Source organism: Pollicipes pollicipes, unplaced genomic scaffold (genome assembly GCF_011947565.3).
Source record: "Pollicipes pollicipes isolate AB1234 unplaced genomic scaffold, Ppol_2.1 Scaffold_7261;HRSCAF=8764_pilon_pilon_pilon, whole genome shotgun sequence".
Taxonomy (NCBI): domain Eukaryota; kingdom Metazoa; phylum Arthropoda; class Thecostraca; order Pollicipedomorpha; family Pollicipedidae; genus Pollicipes; species Pollicipes pollicipes.
The window spans coordinates 22,542,141-22,563,731 of NW_023597054.1; the positions used below are offsets into that span (position 1 = coordinate 22,542,141).

Genomic DNA, 21,591 nt, shown 5'->3' on the forward strand with positions numbered 1-21,591 from the left:
CATCGGTCAGGCCCATGAAGCAGTGAGGGGCCCCTGTGCTGGTCAGGGCCTGCAACGCCTAGCAAGAGACCCTGTGTCGGCAGTGAGTCCCAGGTCGGCCAGGGGCACATTTGCTTAATAGGGACGAGGATGAGACCCCGAATATCAAAGAGCTTCTTGCGCCGGTCGGGTCGCTGGTCCGCTTGTCAGCTGGATCTGATGGTCCGGACTCTCCTGACAATAAAAAAGATATGAGGAATGACCAGGCAAAGGTTCGCATTCAAAATAAGACAGAAGAACGGCCATGTGTCATTCAAGCGTCCCAGAACTAGAGAAGGGTCCTCCGCACCGTTTCAGAGGGCCCCTGCGCCGATCCGGTACAAGATTTCCCGGTTAGAAGGCCTGCCACATCAGGTAGAGGACCGGTGTATGATGTATTCCTCTGATGGTCTCCGTAACGACCAGGGTCGCTGTCCTCGTATCGCCAGAATGGCAGTGGCTAGCGACCCCGGGATGGAACGGAATGCCATTCAGCTCCTGACCAGAACATTTTAACTGTGCATTATTGAAGTCGGTACTCCAAACGGAATCAGCAGTTCCAGCAGCACGAGCAAGAGCAATTACGCCATTGCGTCACCAGCTCATGATACTGGATGTGGTAATCCGTCCCGAAAATCAACCTGAAAATCGCAGGGGTTAAGATTACTGCCCAGGATACCTTCTACACGCAGGCCAATGTATTTCACAAAGCGTTGGAAGCCATCACCACCCGATACGCGGCCATTTTCGCCCGCCCGTTGATACCCTCCAGGCTTTGCCCGCCCACTGACACCCGCCGAGTGCCGCTGCAAGGTCGACGACGCGAAGCCCACGGAGACTGCAACGCCAGGAGTGGGTGTTCTTTCTCCTAGACACCGAGCGCGCAGGCTCAGCCTATTTTATGCACAGTTTTTCGCTGATGGATTTCACAGAAAGAACAACCTTTCCTTGGCGAGCAAAGGTTGGAAATATCGAAACAAATTTTTTAACCTTTTTTCTATCTACGCTGCCGTGCAATCCACGGGCTCTTCAATACCTCTGGAAAACTCCTGAGAACATCCTTTGATGTCCCTACCTGTTATTGTGTTGAAGAAAGTTGTAAATCTACCATTGTAAGGTAAATCTGCTTGTGTGATGCAGCCATTTAACTCCTGCTTAATTTCATTTATTTCCTAAATACATAATGGACGTTTCTTCTGGTGGCATCTAAGTTCTCTTCCAGTCAAGGGATTCTAACATCAAGCTAAAGTTCAGCATAAAATTAAATTGACCATTAAAAGAGAAGTGGGCTGGAAGACACCTACCAATCATGAAATAAGAATCTGAGAATAAAGTGGTCGAAATCCGTTTTGTAATAGGGGTGGGGCACCAAGTTCCAGAGGGCTCCACAATGAAGCGTGGCTTTTCTCCGCCTGTGGCGCAGAAAGAACGTTGACAGAAAAAAACTAAGAAATGGGTCGGGCATCAAAGCCATAGCTTTGAAACTAATATTGCGCAGTGTGCGTGTCATTCTTAGAAGCACCACCCGCACGTTTGCTGCTCTGACCTCTGCATCACAAGTACCAGTGATGTCACATGTCAGGGTCTAGTTCTCATTATATGCTGACATACAGATGACAGCCATCTGCATTAGGACCGGCAACTTGAAAGGGTGAAATTGATAATGCGCTATGATCCATAGCTTTGGCTATTATGACCAACGTATTGCGGAACACGTAGGCATATGCTTTGGGAGGATATCGGTCCGACTATACAGAACAACACACTGAACTACACAGAACTACACGGCATTGGAGCTGCCTGGCCCAATTTTGTTCGGCTTAGACCTCAGCATCTTGCGTTCGAGGTCGGATTCGGTTAAGGTGCCATTGGGCACTTCTCAGTACATTTCTGGCGGACCTATGGGTCAGACATATCTGAGATATTAGTGAGTTGCACCTGATGATGTGCAGTAGGCTTCACGTCTTCGTCTGCTCTGGTGGAAAACATCGCAGATAAATCCTTCCGGACGTCACAAGCTGACCTGTACCATGGTTTACGCCGCGTTGGAGAGCGCTGCCGTCTGCAACACAATGTTCACACTCTGACCCATACAAATCCTTCTCATTTTGGCAGTTTGTTATAGCTGTGACTCGGCGTTGTAAATACTTGCACCCGGTTTCCACGTACGTTTATGGGCTTTTTCGCCAGAGGAGTTTACTTTTTGTACGCTGCGCGAACAGGGAAACATAACTGTAGCGATGTTGCTCTACTGTAAGAAAAAACGCCCGATTGAACAGCTTGCATGCAATTGCAAAACAATATACGCAGCACACAATGTCAAGAATTCCATTTTTGTGACAAAAATCCGCATCAGCCAACGATGAGTGGTGGAAAAGATATAAGCTTCCGAAAGCGCAATGATCAGCCTGCTCAAGTTCAATATCCACTCATAGTTGATGTAGGGACGCCTGTGAGCTTCTTCCTAACATGTCGATCGGTTGCAAAAATAAATGTCGCAAGTTTGTTTCATCCAAGCCCGCAAACACCAAATGATTCTCAGCACGTACACAGCTGATCTGTAATGACCTGCCAAGGCTAAGTCCCATGAGAGTCAGCGCCGTCCGGCCGGCAACCTGGTGAGCATCAAGCTCAAGTCTTCTTCCATAGATGCATCATACCCGGTGTGATACGAGATGTTGACCCCGAATATTCATGTGCAGTTGAGTGGAAACTGTGCGTATGATCATCGAATTATCGACCGGTTGATCCTCTGCGTTCCTGTTCTTGTGAAAGATGAGGGGGAAGTGGTTGGTAGACAATCCTAGATCGCTGATTCTGAGGTCTGCGCTGGTCAGAAGACAGACTCCCAAGCCGACGACACTCATGAGGGCAAAGAGGAAATGCATCATCGCACTGTTGACGATGCGGATCGAGCCATACCAGCTGCCTCTGGTCGCCGCACTTTGCACGCGGGTGGAGAGAGTCAGTGGGACGGCGGCGGCCTCCCCCACCCCCTTCTCGGACCACTTGTGGGGGCCGTAGTGAGGGTGGTGGTAGGACCAACTCGGGGTGATGCAGCCTCCAGACCAGAGACGTGTATCATTTGAAGTCAGGGGGCCCCCCACGCCCGCACTTCTCTTTAATAACACTGTGGAAGGATTCTTGCAGAAGGCTTAAATCAGCGTGCATTTAAGATTAAACACTGCAGTGAGATGCATCGTCATTGAGCGGATACATTCTCACCAGTCCGGTTTGCAATGCTGCTCGGTTTTCATATGCGTTTCGCTGAACTCCCCTCCCCTCCGTTAATAAAATTACGTTTGCATCCCTGATGTTGCTTTGATGACCAGAAAGACCAGCTAATAAACATGCTAATGTATGTTGGATTTAAACAGTTTTCTCCATTACGATGGCATGGTTCTGGACAGCATACTAACGCATGTAATTAATAATGCGTTTTGATGACATTTAAGAGCTGTCCATGAACTACGCTACACATTTTGGCCAATTTTCAACCCTATCCTTTGTTTACGCATTTGTTACACTGAGTACAATCTGCCTCCCCTTGGTTACGCTGTGTTTAACGTAGCGTTCCTACAAGGTAACGTCCGTATGGTCCCTAATTGAGCAAACGGTGCTAAACAAAGCCGGATGCATTGCCTGTCGTGAGATGGGCTTACGGTGTCCGGCTTTAACGCTTTAACATATTTTGTTTAAAACATTAACATGATTTGAGCCATGCCTGAACGAAATGGGACGCCCCTCCCCCACTTGCTACTCTTCGGTTACATTTATCAGAAACCCCTTCCCGCTCTATGCGTAACGTTATATGTGAACGGACCGTGACACCAAAAGAACCTGGGGGGTAGCAGGGAGATTTGTACCAACTTTTACTCTGAGCTCCCCATACCATCTACAGCAGATGGGACTAAGATGTTCATGTTTGGAGACGAAAATTGTGGAACAAGATGAGGAAAATTGTATTGATGTTATTTGCATGTAATAGTTTGCATCGCAAACAAGCTGAATATGCTACAATGTTGGAAAACGATATGCCGTCTCTGTTGTTTCATAACTCGTCATGTTTGCGAGATTCAGAAGTGTTTTCCCTTCTCAATCGGTTTTTTATCTGCTGCAGCCTCGCTTTCCGGCGCTCTGCTAGGAATTATGGTTCTACATATGCAATGTAAACGTCGGCTTATTGTCTGGATGGCTATAAATAATGGCAATCATATCAGTCAGCCATCCGATTATATTATGTCCGGTACATTGTATCACCGACACAACGCGTGCTCTGCTCAGCTGAGGCATGTACCACCCGACATGTCGAAATAGAGTTACCGACACTCTGAAATGCTGGGCTGGAAGGCATAGGATATCTAACGGCATATGCGACACATGCAGATACTTCCCCACCACTTAGTATAGGTGTTATGTGAGTTCGGTTACAACTTGAGACCTAAAGCACACATTTCAACCGATCACAAGACCTTAGGACAATATTGTTTTTAATCTTCGCCTTCACTTCCAAATGTGTGCGCGTATTCAACCGGAAGTGAAGTAAAGGACAGATGGCACTGTTGCACGTGAAACGAGTGACTCAATATTGCGATCTGCCGCATAATTCAGCAAAGATCGGTATGACTTAGACATGACGCAACTCACAACACTGATCCCCTATCCGTCCTATATCGTTCGAAAATACGATTTTCGGGCAAATATTGCAAATTAGCATTCAGAATGGGGAGAAGGCAGAACATCAGAAATGGATCCGAGTGAACGTTGTTAGCATTCATCCCCGCCGGTCACCAGAAATTGCAAAACTCGCACGAAAGCAATACAGAAGCTGCTAGTTGAACCAATTATTTCACGGATTAAAACAAGCTCTGCAATCTTCCAAAATGACACATTTGTTTTCGACAGCTTTTGCGCAGTCATGATTGCTGTGACGTGTAGATTACTGCAGCATGCGACCTGCTGACTTTGGACGACGCAGACGGATGCTGTGCGCGAAAAGCGATTTCATATCTCCTGCGAAACTCGCAAAATAGCAAAATTGCGTAAAAACATCATGCGACGTTGTCATGCATCACGCATCATGCTGTTCTTGTGCGGCACATTAGCTCTAAGCTTAAACGACACTTCTCTCAAATGATGCGCATTATATTACTCAACCACGTCGGATGCATAGGCCAGACTCTTGCTGGTCTTTTCTAGGATCTGTTGTATTACCGGTCCCTCGATGCATTGTGTTGCACTGCAATGACTCTTTCTGTGGGATGACGCGGCGTGTGTTCTTGTCGTGGGCAACGTCAGCCAAAACACGAATGTGTCACCGAATGTAATTTCACCGCGAGATCGGTCTTGCAGTGAATATGATTGCCGGGTCACTCCATGCAGACAGTGGCCGCTGTCCCTCCATTGAACGTTGCGCTCGACCAAACACGTGCGAAGGCCAACGGCACGTGTTCGAATGTTGCGGCGGCATGCGTTCAAATGCTGCAACGGCACACCGTTGCGGGCAGAACCGACGAACGGGCGTGACCCGAATCCATGAACTCGCGCGCGTTTGGGCCATGGACGCTAGTCGCCTGACTAGTACGGTACCAGGGCTTGGTGAAATCATAGTCATTGAGAACGCTCAACCAGCGCAAAAACAATGCAGAACACTTCGTGTCACAGCGTAAAAACTGACAAACTGATAAAACACGGTACTAGTGTAAGAAAGCTATTTCGGAGGGTCCATTCGATATAAAGCACAGTAAAACAAGCCTAGGTTTCATCCTTAAGCGAATAAGAATTCATCGAATAACCCACAAAGATTATGCTAGGTAGTATGCTCCTAAAAATGAAATGCTGACCTGGGTTATTTTAGGTTAGTGACCCATTCTGGCCTATAAGAAGTACACGGAACAAGTCGTATGCGGTTTCTGTCATCAATAAGTTCGAAATGAGCACCGAAAGCTACCCCACACAGCAAGCCCTAGAGTAATAAAACAGGTGGGTCTTGACCTTCGTCTATTATTCATTTCTGACCCTAGATCAATGAAGTTTGGTCATTCAATTGTTGTGTTGCCTGAGAAAGTATCTCATAGACATATGGCTTCGTCTAACACCCCGCTGTTTCATCAGATTGAACGACTTCCTTGAAATTGACTTTGCTGAATCCATGGCCTGACTTTGACCTGCCGCAGGTCAGCGATCTTACAGGGTACATCCAATTTGTTGATACCACACAATCCACTATTCAATTTCTACTAGTGTGCAAAATTTGGCGCTGCTACGCTGCGCCGTTCGGAAACTATTTCGGAAAAATCCGTGGGGGGTCAACTTACCCCACCCGAGCGCGTGTGAAGCATACACCTCCACACATACGCATACATGTATGGATGCTATTATGCATGGATATATATATATATATATATATATATATATATATATATATATATATATATATATATATACAAAGGCACAAAGACATCTAATTGTACTACCACACACATGTGTTCCTGTGTCCTGTCACCGGGCGTCACGAGATGTTTGACTCGGTATCGGAATGTAGGGTGCAAAATGTCGCATCGTGCATGGCTCAACCCGCAACACTGGGGTTAAAGCTGAATGGATAGTCATGTTTGGTGTCAACAATGCATTTTTTATCTGAGGGTTCTTCACCTTAGCATGGGTTTGAGATGAGATAATTGGATCCACTTAGTTCAAGGGTGAAAATAAATCTACACAAATGTGCTTTGTTATGTCCCAAAATGCTCTAGCCTGGAAAAGTTTCCGAAGCTTAATGCCAGCAGGCACGATGAACCCATCATACTGCCGGAATAGATGAGTGTATTCAGTAACATAACCTGCAAGGCTGTATCAGCAGGCGCACCGGCGATATAAATCTTCATTATAATTCATCCCTAATAAACATCATCCCTCATTCATTGACTTGCATGATCTCGGATCCCACTGCACATCGCGCTAACGGGATATTCCAGTTTTTCTAGAACACGGTTCTTCGTTAGACCCAACCCCGTAACGCAGCCTGGGAGCGCCAATGGGAGTCTCGCGCACAGAGTCAAGTAAAAACCAGATGCATCGCGTCTGATTCGCACCATGGTGACCCCAGTGGATGAACGTTCCGCAGACCGGTCGGTGCCATCACCCCGGTCGAGGGCCCAGCTGTTTCCCTCAGCAGACCGGTCGGTGCCGTCACCCCACTTTAAGGCTCAGTTGTCTCCCTCAGCAGACCGGTCGGTGCCATCAACCCGCCCGAGAGCTCATATGTTTCCCTCAGCAGACCAGTCGGTGCCATCACCCTGCTCGAGGGCTCAGCTGTTGCCCTCGGGCGCTGTGCCACGTTCCCTGTGGCCGGCCGCTGAACGATCGGCCAGCCCGGACCGGTATGCCGCCGAGTCTCTTCCGTGTGCATGCCGCGGCCGTCGGGGTCGTTGGGGGCCGCATGGTGGGGAAGAGGTGGGGCGGCGTGGGAAGAGCGGCTCCGTACAACACCCGGCTGGGATGGGTGGCGAGTGGTGTCACCCGACAAGTCCGATGAGATTACGCTCTCTCTGCAAGGCATTGGTAATGTTTGGTGCTATCTATTCTGATTTCCTTCGCCGTGCAAGTACACAATGACCAGCGTTGTGATAACTGCCAACTGGTGCGTGTTAACTGGCAACCGGTTCGTGCTATGATAACTAGCAATCAGTACACGCTATGGTAACTGGCAACCGGCGCATGGCTGTCAACTGTTGCAATGAAATGCGTCATTTTAATATGTTAGGTTGAAACGTTGAAAAATACCATCGAAAAATAATTTTCCTTCTAAATCTAGGTTGAAACGTTAAAAAAATACCATAAAATACCTTTTCTTCTTAACCTTGATGGCAAGAGTATAAAATCCGCGGTGCAACAAAAATATTACAACCCAACAACTTAAAAACACACGATTTTTGTGAGTTTTGTCTCCGCCAATTACACTATGAAGTAGACGTTGGCTGTGACGCAGAGGCGGCGTATCCAAAGTTAGGATGGGGGGGGGGGGGCAGAGACTTCACGAAGGGCCCAAAACCGATGGCCCCTTATCTTTCAGAGCAGGTGCGCAGCCAGAGCCTTGCCAACAGGGGCGGCGTGTTTGTATTTGGGAGCGGGTCGGCAAAGACTTTTCGAAGGGCCCTCAAGCCGGTAGGGCCCCATATTTCAGTACAGGCGCGCAACCGGAGTCTTGGGAAGGGAGGGGAGGGGTTAACAAAGGGCCCACTGAGAAGAAAAGCTCCCCGAACCAAAAATCCCCACATGTGACCCATTTATTAATCAGGGCATGTTTCCTATATTTTCCTTCTTACCTTCTGTAACTGGAATGGAAACTAGAAGCTGCCGCGAGATCAACTCTGCCTGAATATTTTGCCAATCAACGGAAGAAATCAAGCGTTAAAGGACTGCATGAAATAAGTCACCAGCGCCTTTCCTTTTACAGTGGTTTGGTAGGGTTTTTTCTAAACTGATAGAGCTTAGAAGTTCACTAGAATCTTATCTATGCTGTACAGAGATACCAAGGACCCTGCGAATGTAGACTGAAATGGGTCAACAATTTGTATTAACATGGCGGCCATGTCTGCGTAAAAATTTTAGCATTCAGTCAGAATTGATTAGTCATACAAATTGCATAACGTAGTTTTGAGCATGCGCGCTCGCAGATCTTAGCAAAAACCTCGACGCCAGACATTGCAGTCTCCTCAGTCAGCGCAGCTTCGGCCCCGCGGCTTACGCTAAGCCGTTGCCAACGGATGGATGAAAGTAATGACCCATTTGACAGAGGTGTCTTTGAAAGCTTTTGGACTTCAAGCCGTACCTTTAGAAGGTGACTGTTGGGATGCAATGTATCTGCATCACTTTCCTTGATACAGGGAAAGTGATGCAGGGGTTTGGTAGCCCGTTGTTTTGTTTATTTTGTGTGGCAGCACAGAAATACAGATGCCGTCAAGACTCCGAGTCGCGCGCGTGTGGGGTTTGAAACATAAAGCATCAATCGTATTTGTCGGTAGCGGGTCGAAGCCGCGTGACATTCGCCCGCGCGGACATGTGACATGGCGCAGTCGGCAGGACACGATCCTGCGATGGAAAAACTCCATTACGGCGGCACAGCATCCGCCGGGCGCCGAGCCCGCAGCAGCGCGCGTGGCGGCGGCGGAGGCGGCTGCGGCGGCGCCGCCGCCGCAGGCGCCGCCAGCGGTTTTTACAGCCCCGTGCAGGCCGCCGCGGAGGAACACAAGACGTCCACAGTTCATGTGCTGACATAGCTGGTCATGCAGCAACAGCAGATGACCGAGCTAATGACGCGACTCATGTCACCGGGATAGCCACGGCGCAGCCAGCGAGCCAGGTGAATCAACGCGCCACAATGCCAGCCAGCGGTGGTCCGCCGCGCCAGCGATCGACTGTTTCTGCTTGCGCCGCGGCTACCGTCCTCTGCATCCTGCGGGACTTTGGAGCACGGCGCTACTAACCGATTCCAGGAGTTCCGCGTCTCCGAGCGCCTGTCGGAGCTGCCGCCCGCCGAGCAGCGGGCTACGCTGCTGACATCACTGGACGACGAGTGGCTGATAGTCGTGCGTTTCAGTCTGCCCATATCCACGACCGAGGAGGGCATTAATGTGATTATCACCGCAATGCTCGCGCATCTGCGGCGGCAGCGAAATCCTGTGCTGGACCGCGGGGATTTCGATACCCGAGTACATGAGCGCGGAGAGGCGGTGGACGAATATCTGTGCACCCTCCGTGAGAACGCTGCGTTTTGTGATTTGTGCCTAGCCTGCTACCACGATCGTTTGCGCGACCGGCTGGTGGTCGGCACGAACGACGAGGAGGCTCGCCGCCGCATGCTGGAGGCGCCCGACCTGACGTCGCGCAAGGCCGTCAACGTATTGCGGGCGTCGAAAAATGCAGCGAACAGCAGCACGGCGATAGGCGGCTCGACGGCGGTTTCAAAAGTCTCGAGCTACCGGCGGTCGCGCAGCCGAGCGGTCAGCCCCGGCAGCCGCAGCCCTAGCGTCTCGAGCACAGACGGCCGGGCCGGGCCGACATGTCGGAAGTGCGGTGCGCGGCCCCATGCCGACGGTGCAACGTGCCCGGCGGCGTCCCGGAGATGCCATTCCTGCGGTCAAGTGGGGCACTTCACCGCTGTGTGTCGCACTGGGGCCGGCCGTGACGGCGGCCCGTCGACATCGACGCGTGGCCGTGCAAGGTCGACGGGCGGTCGCCGGCCGAAGTCGCTGGTGGCGCACGCTCAAGTGAGCTCGGAGTGAGAGCCGTCAATCTGACGCACGGAACACGTAGCTGACGTGCTGCAACGAGGACACATGTCTCTACTTGAATATGACACATGAAACACATATGACACAATATAACACATGTCCCTACTCTATATGCTCCCCCTTGAATATGAGACTGGACAAGAGGCCTATCAGTGAGGAGGCCCCGTTTTGTCCAGGGTAACCTCTCGAAACCCTACCCTTTCCCCCCTCACCCCAGCTCAAAGCCCGTGGTGCCGTCCCTGCTCAAGCGCACGGGTGAACCTGATCGGTAATAGCGGTCCAATTTTGCACAGCAATCACGTACATGCCACACATCATTTCCTATTGAAACGAATCGGTATGACATGAATTTTAGAAGATAGGGCTAGATGTACCTTAGTAAAAATAACCTCCCTATACGCCACTACTGATGATGAGCTATATGATTTATGACGTATACGTGTGGAGCATAAATTCTGCCAACGGCGGTTGGCTGGGAACGTCCTTCAAACTAAACGGCGCTTGACATTCCGTAAATACGTTAATTCTTTATTGCAAGGTAAGGGTAAACGCCTTGGGATTGTGGGCCCAAAGATCCGGTGTTCTAAATCCGAGGAAATTACTGCAACCAGAATAACCGCTAAGTTTGGCACAGATGGCATACCTTCATTGTCTATTCTTCGGCAAAGCCAACTTCGGTCCCGGGACATTTGAAGTCACTGAGCTCAGACATCGTTTCGAAGGACGAGTAGGGTGAAGTTTGTTCCCGATGGACGAGGGAATTGCTGCTGATTGGTGATGGCATTGACAAAGCAGGGAGAGACTTAAAAAGAAAACTTCAATACAATCTCAATGTTTATTTAAGGCCAGTAACCTATGCGTAACTTCTGATTGGAATGCCTCCGGCAAGAATCCGTGCGGACGGGGTTATCGCAAGGATCCACACCTCAAACGGGTCCAAGACAGCAGCACTTATATAGCGCATATAATATGTCAGTCAGCAGTTTCGTGACGGCGTTTTTCGGAGTGTGCCGTATTACATTTTTGTGTGTTCTAACGAGCAACATAAAGTTCGGCAACGATCGCGCGTTCCTTTTGTCGCGTTTACTGTCGACGCGAAGGCCCCACAATTGCTGAGAGGAGCATAGGGTATGTATCCCCTGCCCCCTCTGCATGCCTCTGGTTTCTAGGCAGGCGTTTAAATTAATCTACTCCTAAGAGCCAAGGGCAATGCCGTGTCTATTTTGCCACAAAACTGAGCACTTTTGTGAACGGTACTTGAGAGCTGTAGTTTTTATTATTACGGAAATGCATATCATTTTATTGCGCACCTCTAAGAATTTAGGTAAACCTGACCCCGAACGTCAGTGGTCTGTTCGACGAGATTTTCCTAATATTGTCATATTGCGTGGGCATATATCTGGGCTATTGAATTTAGGTCACATCTTTAGCTGGTTCGAGGCCAAACTAATAAGCAGTGTCGTCTTTCCAGACTGCCCACTCCTGAAACGCGAGTAAAATCATTTAAGCCAGGCAAACGTTACGTGAGGAAACATAACTACATAGCAGCGAGCATAGCGTTGAAAATTTGTAAATCTGGCGACATTGACACAGAGACGATCGCTGAGGTGCGATCTGGAACAACAAGTACATCATTTTGAAAAGGGGTTGCGTGTTTGACCTGGTCCGACAATGCCGTCGATATAAATTGCTTTCTATGGTTTTAGTCAGGCTTCAGCCGGCCGTCTGGCTCTGTTTCTGATTATGTTTTTTTCATCCCTCCGCCAGCTGGCATTCTAGAACTTATGTTTGGGGAGACAGTGGGCGCACAATCACGTTTCATCTTCCTAAATCATTTAAACAAATCAGCGTTGCACTCGGAGACGGTGCAGCGCTTCTTGGTCTTCTTGGTCTTCGCTCCCTCACAATCGAAACCGGCGTAGCACGCCCCGAGTGTCATTAGATGGCCGATTTGCCAATTGCTACCGGAGGACTTACTCGCTTACTCACCTACTTACCTACCATTACTTATGTGCATACTTGTCATAGGTATAAAAACAACGATGTCAGTGGTGTGGTCTCTCGGGGGTAACCGTCAATTGGTGGTAATGATCGACCGCAGCTTTGGCTTTGCTGGAATAGACCCTGTTGACGTCAAACAGTTTTTATAACGTTTTCATGTTGAGATAACATAGACGAAAAGTTAATGTACGGTATCGCAACGACCGGGTAAATGCCCGAGAATGACAGTACACATTTTCGCACATGAGGTCATAAAAGCGAACTGCTCGAAAAAGTGGCGAGCAAGTAATGCAGCATGGTCATACCTCCAGATCTCGCAGCGTCGACTATTGGGTTGTAAGCTCAAGGAAATTTGACATAACACTTGACCGTAACGACGGATCTGCCGACACATGAGCGGCGGACACTAAGTAAATGCCTGTCGCATGATTTTCCGAGTCTAGCCCAACTTTGACAAGTAGTCACGACACTAGGAAAGCGTTTTCTGGCGCAGCCAGTCATTAATGAACGCTAGATCCTCATTCAAGTACTGGCGTTTCTTCCCACTACCGACCAATCTCGCGTCCTTCAGCCGGCTTCAAAACGCTCCTCATGTATCGGCGCAGTCCCCACACACCACCGCCGCCCGCCCTGAGGTATTCCTCCGCGCACCTGACCCGCTTGCTCCCCTCCAGCCGAACTCGCGGCGCCGCTCCGATGTTAGGTCTCGACCCTGCCCTGCCCCAGCCGCTGCGCCCCAGCCTCCTCCTCCAGCACGTCTTCCGTCACGCTCTGGTCGGCTTCCAGGTCCCTGCGCAGCCGGCGACCGATCAGCTCGTGCAGCAGCTCCGGCCGCCAGCCCATGGGCTCGGCCACCTTGACAAGCAGATCGGCGGCGGTCAGCCGGTGGCCGGCCGGCAGCTGGCGCGCCGCCACCGCCGACTTCCCCAGCTTGAGCCAGCAGGCGTGCTCGACTGGCAGCACCACCTTCTCGGGCGATCCCAGCGCCAGCTCCAGCCGCCGCACGTCCGTCACCAGCTGGGCCAGCTGCGTCGGCTCCAGCGAGCTGCCGTGGTCCGAGCCGCGCCAGCTGCGGTCCAGCGTCAGATGACGCTCCACGATCTGAGGCGTGGACGCGCGTCAGCGGGCAGGGACGCGCGTCAGCTGGTGAGGACGCGCGTCAGCTGGTGAGGACGCGCGTCAGCGGGCAGGGACGCGCGTCAGCTGGTGAGGACGCGCGTCAAGGGGACGGGACGCAAGCGGTGCCGGCAAGGCGTGGAGGTGGTACCGTCACCACAGAGCGCAGGGCGAGGCGTGGAGGTGGCGCCATCACCACAGAGCACAGGGTCAGGCGCGGGAGTGGCGCCTCTACCACAGGACACGGGGCGAGGCGTGGAGGTGGCGCCGTCACCACAGGGCACAGGCTGAGGCGCAAGGGTGGCGCCGTCACTACAGGGCACATGGAGACCACGCACACGGTGATAGCCGTGTTATTAAGATCTTATGAAGTGGTGGAGAGAAGATCATATTTTTTCATTGCAGCATCTATTTTTTCGCAGCATCATATGGCAAGAGGAAACGTTCTTCTCTCCCTCTGCATAGGTAAAACGCTGCAGTTAAACGCTTGATGAGGAAAACCTTTTGTATGAGAGGTGGGTCAAAAGTACACGCATTGGGCTTTGCGTGATCAAGCATGCAACTCAAAGCACAAAGATTTGGTGAGAACGATCTGAAATAGAGTCCGCACGCTGATGAAGACTTGTAAAGTTGACCTGTAATGCAGTTATAAATACATCACTTAGGAATGGGACCTTGCACTGTTCCAAACAGCCATCTTTCTATCCGGGCACAACAAAATTATTGTCTGGCGCTCGACCCGGCTATCGTAAAAGGCTTTCATCGTGATCAGCGCGGAACGCCGTTTCTGGCAAACCACTCCGGGTCATGGAAAACAGCGATATTTCCCTCCTTGTCTTGTTATTCCATCAAAAGGTTTTATCACACCTCATGAAAAACTACTTGGACAGCTTTTTTGGTGTGGTGTTGATGCGGTTTGGTTCCCAAACCACTTGGTCGGCCACGTGCAGCAGATTCAGGGGCGTGGGGCTGACGGCTCGCCCCTTCTGTCCGGACAGCAAACATCCCAATCAGTTTTTCAGGGTAGCGCTCTGAGCTGCATCCTTTTCTGCGGTTCGCCAACGACTCGGGCCTTTGCGTGTCGGATGACGTCACTGTCCTCCAAGGCGCAAATGACGCGCGGATCCTGAACAGCGGGAAACAAACGGTTTGAAGCAGCTGATCACCTGGTCTGGTGCTTCTGGCGCTGATCTGGCGCTCAACACCACGCTCCAGTGATCTTGCCATTATGGCATGAAGCCAAACACACAAACGGTTTGAAGCAGCTAATCGCCGGATGATCTGGCGCTTAGCACCATGCTCCAATGACTTTTCCAATACGGTATGAAGCAAAACACACACACGACGCCGACAATAGCATGAAGCCAAACATACAAGCAACGCGGGTGTTAGTGATCGGCGCTCCAGCTACACTACGAGATTTGCAGGCAATCACACTGAGCTTCTGTGGCATAGCAGTTCCTCGCTTCCGATCAGCCAGAAATCTCGGAATCACCAGCGACCGTCACCTCAGCTTTCAAGAACATATCGACGCAATGGCCCACAACTTACTGTAAATTGGAACACTAGCAACGTGTTCTCATGCGTCACATGTGACCCCAAACGCGACTTTAAGGAGCATTATGCAAGCGTCGGTGTTGTCTTTGGTCAGCTACTGCATGTCTATGTACGGCTCCTGTATGTAATATTCAGGGTGAATCGCGTGTACAATACTGTAAGCTTCTGTTCAGGGGTGGTCTCAGGCAGGAGACGCCATGACCACATATCGGACACTTTGAAACAGCCTGGGGGCTGACTGCCAAACAAGTCATGGGCCACTAAATTGTGCAGGCTGTCCACATTATCATTAAAACCGAGCTGCCTGAGATCATGCATCGCATGCTCGTGAAGCGTACAAGTGAAAGGCACGAACACGACACCGCACGTGCCGCACGCCGGGCTCTTCCACAAATCCGCACAGAAGCGGGGAGGCGCCCACCATGGTAGCGGGGCACTGAGTTGTTTAATATGCTTGGCGTTGGCCCTCGCGCGCCGCCTTTTCGATGCCTCGTGAAACAGCTCACACTGTCGGCATTCTTAACTTAACTCTGACTTGTTACTCTTGTCAGGTTTAACATGTGCTATCCGCGTGTTTATATCATGTGAGCGTGTGTTTTTGTACCACTGACAGAATTGTTCTTTTACTATGTACCATGCATGTATCATCTAGCACGACGTGCCTGAATGAAAAGCCACCATGTGGCTCTTATGGCAAAGGTATCATCCCCATCATCATCGTCCGACCAAAATGCATGTTAAAACCCTGCCACCTGAAACCCTAACGTCGCAGCGCTTTATCACGGTTACCCCCGCTCGCCGCCAGGTGGCTATTCGCTCAGGTGTTTACGTGAGACACCGGCCATCAGGCATTACCTGCGTCGCGCGGCCCGGAGGCACAATGCCTTTTGCCCAATATTGCAGTGTTTCTGCTCACTGATGCGCACAGTCTAATTTGTTCTATCGCGTGTAAGTTCATGCCATGGCTTTGTGGCGGTCAGGTGGCCAGCATTGGTCATTGGCGATACGAAATCTTTGGGGCGGCGAAAGACATACCACTGCCCCTGGTAGCCTCCTACCACGCACCGAACATGACTAGAACGACCTCCACCTGCCAACGCTACCTTGGCCCCCATGGCGACGGCGGCCACAGAGATGACGGTGCCTTCCTCGTGGCCGGAGTAGCCGAGCACGGCGCGCGGGAACAGGCGCCGGTACTGCTCCAGCACGCGCAGGTGCACGTCCTGAGGCGGCGTGGGGTACGCCGACGTGCACTGCAGCAGCGCCAGCTGGCTGGTGTGGCGCAGCACCAGGTCATAGACGCGCCGCACCGTCGCCAGACTCTGCATGCCTGCGGCCGAGGACAGGCACGTGACGCTCGCGGAACGTGACGGGAGGAGCGGGGCGGTGACGGGAGTGGAGAAGGGCCCCACTTGTTCTGCAGTAGTAGGAGCTGTGTCGGCCGATTGGTCGGCATGCTTTGTTAGCTTACGCGTCTCACTTTTTTCTAATCGTCACCCGTTAACAAGAAACAGAAGTGTTCCTCCTATCATGCGAACAACGCACAAGAGACATCTGGCCTCTGAATGGCCATCATGCAACGGCGTAGGCTGGCCGTGGCGATGTTATATAATGTTTTAGAAAGTACTCCGAGCGTACCCTTTCCAGAGAAAATATTGGACTCCGCTGCGTCGTACTGCGCGTCACGTCACATCCAGCCAATCGCCGACCTGCGGCGGCGGTTACCTACCAAGTCAATGGCCGTTGTTGTTGTCATTTCTGACCGCGTGATTCTTTTTTGACGTAGTTTGGTATGGAACAGTCCAGTAGACAAAAAGCATTTAATCTCACCAAGTGAACGGTTGTAGGCATTAATAGGATGGTGTGTGTGAATGTTTTTTTTTAAATTATCCGAGCTGTGATATTAACGAGAGAGCAGAGCATGCCTCTGCTGAAACACATGCCGTGCCCTCTGAATCGCAATACATTACAGGTGAATCACGCTGGAGAGGGAGCAAAGGGAACATAACGGGAAACATAAGAGAAAGGAAACACAAGAAACACTGCAGAAAGCTTGCGTCGCTGCCTGTGAACCGCAGACCAGAACCCTAACCCGACCAGGTACCCGCCGTAATGCTGTTACCACACAGCCGAGCACATATGTACGCGCGGGACAGTGAGGTTCACGGGGAGGCCGGACGACTCCTGACCCAGCCTTGCCTGTGACTGGCTGTCAGGTCAACGTCTCTCGAGGAAGGCGAGGGCGCACATGACCTTGAACGAAGAGGATGATACCGCGCATGTGCCAAGGACCCATGACGGTGATAAGCATAACCACATACATCATTAGCCGCAATGACACGAGTAGCACAGTCGTGTGATCGCGCTGGCCGGCGTCCCCGCGCCCGGCTGACGGTGTCCGTCGTCCGTAGCACTATCTCCGCGCGGCGCGGGCGTCCAGGAGGCCGGGGGCCGCACGTGGCCGTGACTGGGTCGGCGCGCGCTCACCGGTGGAGACGACCAGCGGCCGGCCGCGGCTGGCGATTGTCGCCGATCATCGCCAGGTTGTTGGCGTCTCCGGAGCCCACCTTGATGAACGGCACGTCCAGCCGGTGCAGAAACTCGGCCGACACCGGGTCCATCGCCGAACGCCGTGAAGCAGGATGTCCGCCTGGGTAGGAGTGTCCGCACGTCAGTCTGCAGTCGGTGCTGGGCACATCCAGTGGCTAAGGACGTCTGCCTGGATGGGAGTGTTGCACTGTAGCCTGACTGACCGGCTTGGACGCTCAGCGGCTCAGGATGTCCGCCTGGGATGGTGGTGTCGCACGTCAGCCTGATAACCGCGCTGGGACACTCAGCAGCTCGGAATGTCTGTCTTGGTGTGAGTGTCGCACGTCAGCCTGCTGATCGCGCTGGGACGCTCAGCTGCTCAGAGTGGCGCCGGGCGAGCAGCTGCGCGGGACTTGACCGCGATTGGGGCCAGTCAGGTTTGCATATACCACGCGGTCGCGTACAACTCTAACCTGGTAAGGTAGGTACAAACTAGAAAGTGTGTCGGAAGATTAACTTGAACGCAGGTTTCTTGATTGACCTACCCCTAAAAACAAAACGAAGCAAATGTGATCGCAAGGGCTCTCTGTGTCTGCCTTTTGGCACGTGCCAGGGGAGTACCACCCAGCATTTGTCCAGTAAAAGGACCGTAGTCTCTTTCATTCTAAAATTTGGCGGCACGCTAAGAAGTGCAGTGTACCTGATGAGTGCCATCACAAAACATCAAGCTATCGCAGTGGCTCAATGGAGATATCTCCGCCTCTGAACACCGGACAAGCCTCCAGTCCACATCTAATCCAACGTGATTGTTGGGTAGCGGCGTCGGACCAGTGCTGCGACTGGCCTGAACAGGCCGCCGCCACCGCCCGCGATGTCCTATTCCTGCATGCCCTGACCTGTCGAGCGTGCGCCTGCAGCTCCTTGTAGGCCTCCTCGCCGAGCTCCAGGTGGGCCTTGTGCTGGCCATAGGTGGCGCCCCAGGCGTGGGGTCCGCCGTACGGCCGACAGAGGGCGCGCGGCTGAACTTGTCCGGCAGGCTGGACTTCTGCAGCTTCACACAGTCAGCGCCGCTCCTCTGGCACACGTCCGACGTAGTGAGGAGCGCTGGATAGGCCGTGGCCGGGTCCGTGGTAGTGGTGCAGCGAAAGCTGTCACAGTGGCTGTTTATTGGGGTCAAGACGGAGGCGCCGCTACTCGCGGGGAAGAGCTTATACTTCCCAGGAGCCCTGTGTTGCCCCCCCCCCCCCCCCCCCCCCCTCCACCTCTCGAGCCTCACGTTGTTTTCCCTCTTATATCGCAACGATTCCACTGCATTGAAGGCTACCTTTCAAACCGACCGCCCCTAAGCACCAGTTTGCCCCCTTCTCTGGGTTCTGGTCTCTCCCTGGCGTCAAACATCGAAGGTGTCCACGTGTTTAGTGCGTTCTGTTTCATGATCGAGGCCAATCCGTTTTGTTTCCATCCATCGGCATCGGGCTTGCCTCTCAGTTTTCTTGCCACCTAAGCTCAAAGGCGGATCCAGGGGGGGGGGGGGCCGAAGGGATGCCCTCCGCCGCCCTTAGGTCGTGAAACCATATGCCCCCTCCCCCAAAACCGTCGGACGTACGCTCTTACGTGCATGCTACGTGTTATTTCCAACAATTAACTGTGTAGGTTTCTCGTTTTGCTGCTGTTGGACTGTCAAACTATGCCGACAGTCAACGCGCACCCGCGGCTTGCGATGGTTATGGGTCTAACATGAATAGTTCAATTGCTGGTGGGTGGTTAATTACCACTATCACATTAACATTTCGAGAGTGATTTAACCCACTATTCTGTTGACTGGGTCCCCCAGTGACCCGTTAACTTCATCATCAACGACCAGCTTACCAAACACAGATTGTCCTGCTCCTCAACATAGCCCTTCCGCGTGCGACCGCAGCGGCCTGAGCCCCAGACATCCAACCGGGGTCGTGGTGTCGTGCCGGTGTGTGGTCGTTATATATATATATATATATATATATATATATATATATATATATAAGCGTTGACTGTGTGTGGGTGTGGAGTGCCACTTGGTGTATTAAACGGACATTCTATGAAAACGGTTTGCTCCCACACACGCACACAACACACTCAAAAAGTCTAGATCCGCCCTACCAAATCTTTCGACGAACCTTGTTTTCACTGTCCCAAGCAATTCACATCCGAATTCCACAAAATATCATGCGATAATCCGGGTTACAGCAAATAAGGCATGGCTGCTTTAATTTTGACGTTACAGAGCCTGGCCACCCGATCCAAACAATGGTCCAGTGCTCATCGTTGGTGGCCAGCCCGTGCCGCGCAGTTGGCAGCCCACGCGAATGGTCCGGAGAGCGTACCTTGGCCGCGTCGATCAGCTGTTTGGCGATGGCGACGTCGCCTTGGTGGTTCTGGCCGATCTCGGCCACGATGAAGCAGGGCGCGTCGCCACCGATGCACCTCCCGTTGGCAAGGTGGATCGTCGATCCCGACATAGCACAGGGACTGCGAACTGGTCCGGCGGCCAAGACTATGAGGGAGACACTATAATCTGACCATCAGTGGTGTCTTCAAATCGCGTGGAAGAGAAATGGCGCTTCCGATGTTTCCATGAGAGCTATTTGTACGCCCCACGGCCCGTGGAGCCCAGAACGGTAACCTGGCGCACAGGGACAGCTGTGTCAGTGTCGCCGCGCCGGTGAACGGGCTTGAACAGGTGGCCGTGCTGCAACCGATGCTGCAGTTGCGAGGCGCTCGCGAAGTCAAAAGCGGTTGTTTCAAAATGGGACCATTTTGAAGACTCCAGTGTAACTGAATGTGGCAAAGTACATATGAGGAAGGTTAGTCTTGTGGAAACGGCCATGGTTGAACTGGGAGTTGCAGTCGAATAAGTCGTCGTTCAGATGAGCATAGCTAAGTGCACATTTTCATGTTCTCAAGCCTTCGAACTACAAAACAAACATATTAGACAAAAATTTATTGCTGCAGTGTTCAAAAAACTATAAGTAAAGCATATCAAACTTAACAACATATAAAAATAAAACCAGCAACCAGCCCCATATCCGAGCGACGCGGACGTTCAACGCGCTACTGGGGGGTAGGAGGGGGCCGTGGAGAATGCGGCTAGTAGACATGTGAAATGATATAAATAACAGACAACTCATGTTCGTCTATATAGGGTCCATCGTTACTTCGAACAGCTCAGCCTCCTCCTCCGTGCCAGCCAGGGCCTCATGCTTGAAGAAGGACGCGTGCAGCATGATGACAAAGAACGAGGCGCCGATGACCCAGAACAGGGCGGAGCTGGCCCCGACGATGAGAAAGAGCGGGATGCTGAGCATCGCCACGCCGGCGTACTGCTGTGCCAGCGGCACCTCTCGGCCGGCCAGCACCAGCTTCTTCTCCGCCTGCCGCAGCTTTAGGATGTGGCAGCCACCGGCCAGCGCAGCCATCGCGATCAGCAGCAGCGGCGACGTCAGCAGGCAGTAGACGAACAGACCGATGAACACGAACACGTAGTTGCTCTGGAAGTGGTCGATGTTCTTCACCAGGCGCTTGGACCAGCGCGGCAGCGAGTCGGGCTTTCCGAAGCTGTTGACGTTGATGAACTGGATCCAGGGCCGGATTTCTGGCGCCTGCTAGCAATCCACTCGCGCACGGCCGGGTTCGCCAGCTTGGCCTGCATCTTGCTCAGCACCGTCTTCGGCTGGCTCAGCTCGCCGTCCAACTCGCCGTCAACGGGCTCGGGTACCAGGATGGCGCTCTCCAACTCGGCCAGAGACATCACCGGTCGGCGGCGAGCGACAGACACTTACCGGCAGACGCCTGCGGACGGGAAAACAGCATCACCGGCACTGACAGAGGTGCACAATGGCCGTGGTCTGGCCATCCGACGCTGGCAAATGGAACGTAACTCAATGGTACAGTGGGAAGCAATTTGTAAACTGACATACCGGATCATGGGCTGAAGCTTTCTGTATTTGGTGGAAAAAGCCTTCACTAACTAACTGTAGGTGGTTTTGGCTGTGGATAGACTGTTGCATTTTTCTTGGGATTTACATGAAATGTGTGGAAA

At 52.1% G+C, this 21,591-nt stretch overlaps 2 protein-coding genes across 2 annotated transcripts; both read right to left on the reverse strand.

Moving 5' to 3' along the window:
- Positions 1–12,456: 12,456 nt before the first annotated feature.
- Positions 12,457–20,201, reverse strand: LOC119112814 (sialic acid synthase-like). Its single transcript, XM_037237099.1, is given in 7 exon segments — positions 12,457–13,412; positions 16,088–16,314; positions 17,472–17,514; positions 17,516–17,616; positions 18,394–18,531; positions 18,534–18,588; positions 19,877–20,201. Coding segments are annotated over 7 exon segments (1,101 nt in total). The 5' UTR covers positions 20,012–20,201; the 3' UTR covers positions 12,457–13,010.
- A 430-nt stretch (positions 20,202–20,631) lies between these two features.
- On the reverse strand, positions 20,632–21,300 carry LOC119111190 (prenylated Rab acceptor protein 1-like). Its single transcript, XM_037235013.1, has 2 exons — positions 21,187–21,300; positions 20,632–21,151 (listed from the first exon to the last, which is right to left on the reverse strand). Exons 1-2 carry the CDS (start codon positions 21,298–21,300, stop codon positions 20,687–20,689), a joined length of 579 nt encoding a protein of 192 aa, XP_037090908.1. The 3' UTR covers positions 20,632–20,686.
- Positions 21,301–21,591: the final 291 nt, after the last annotated feature.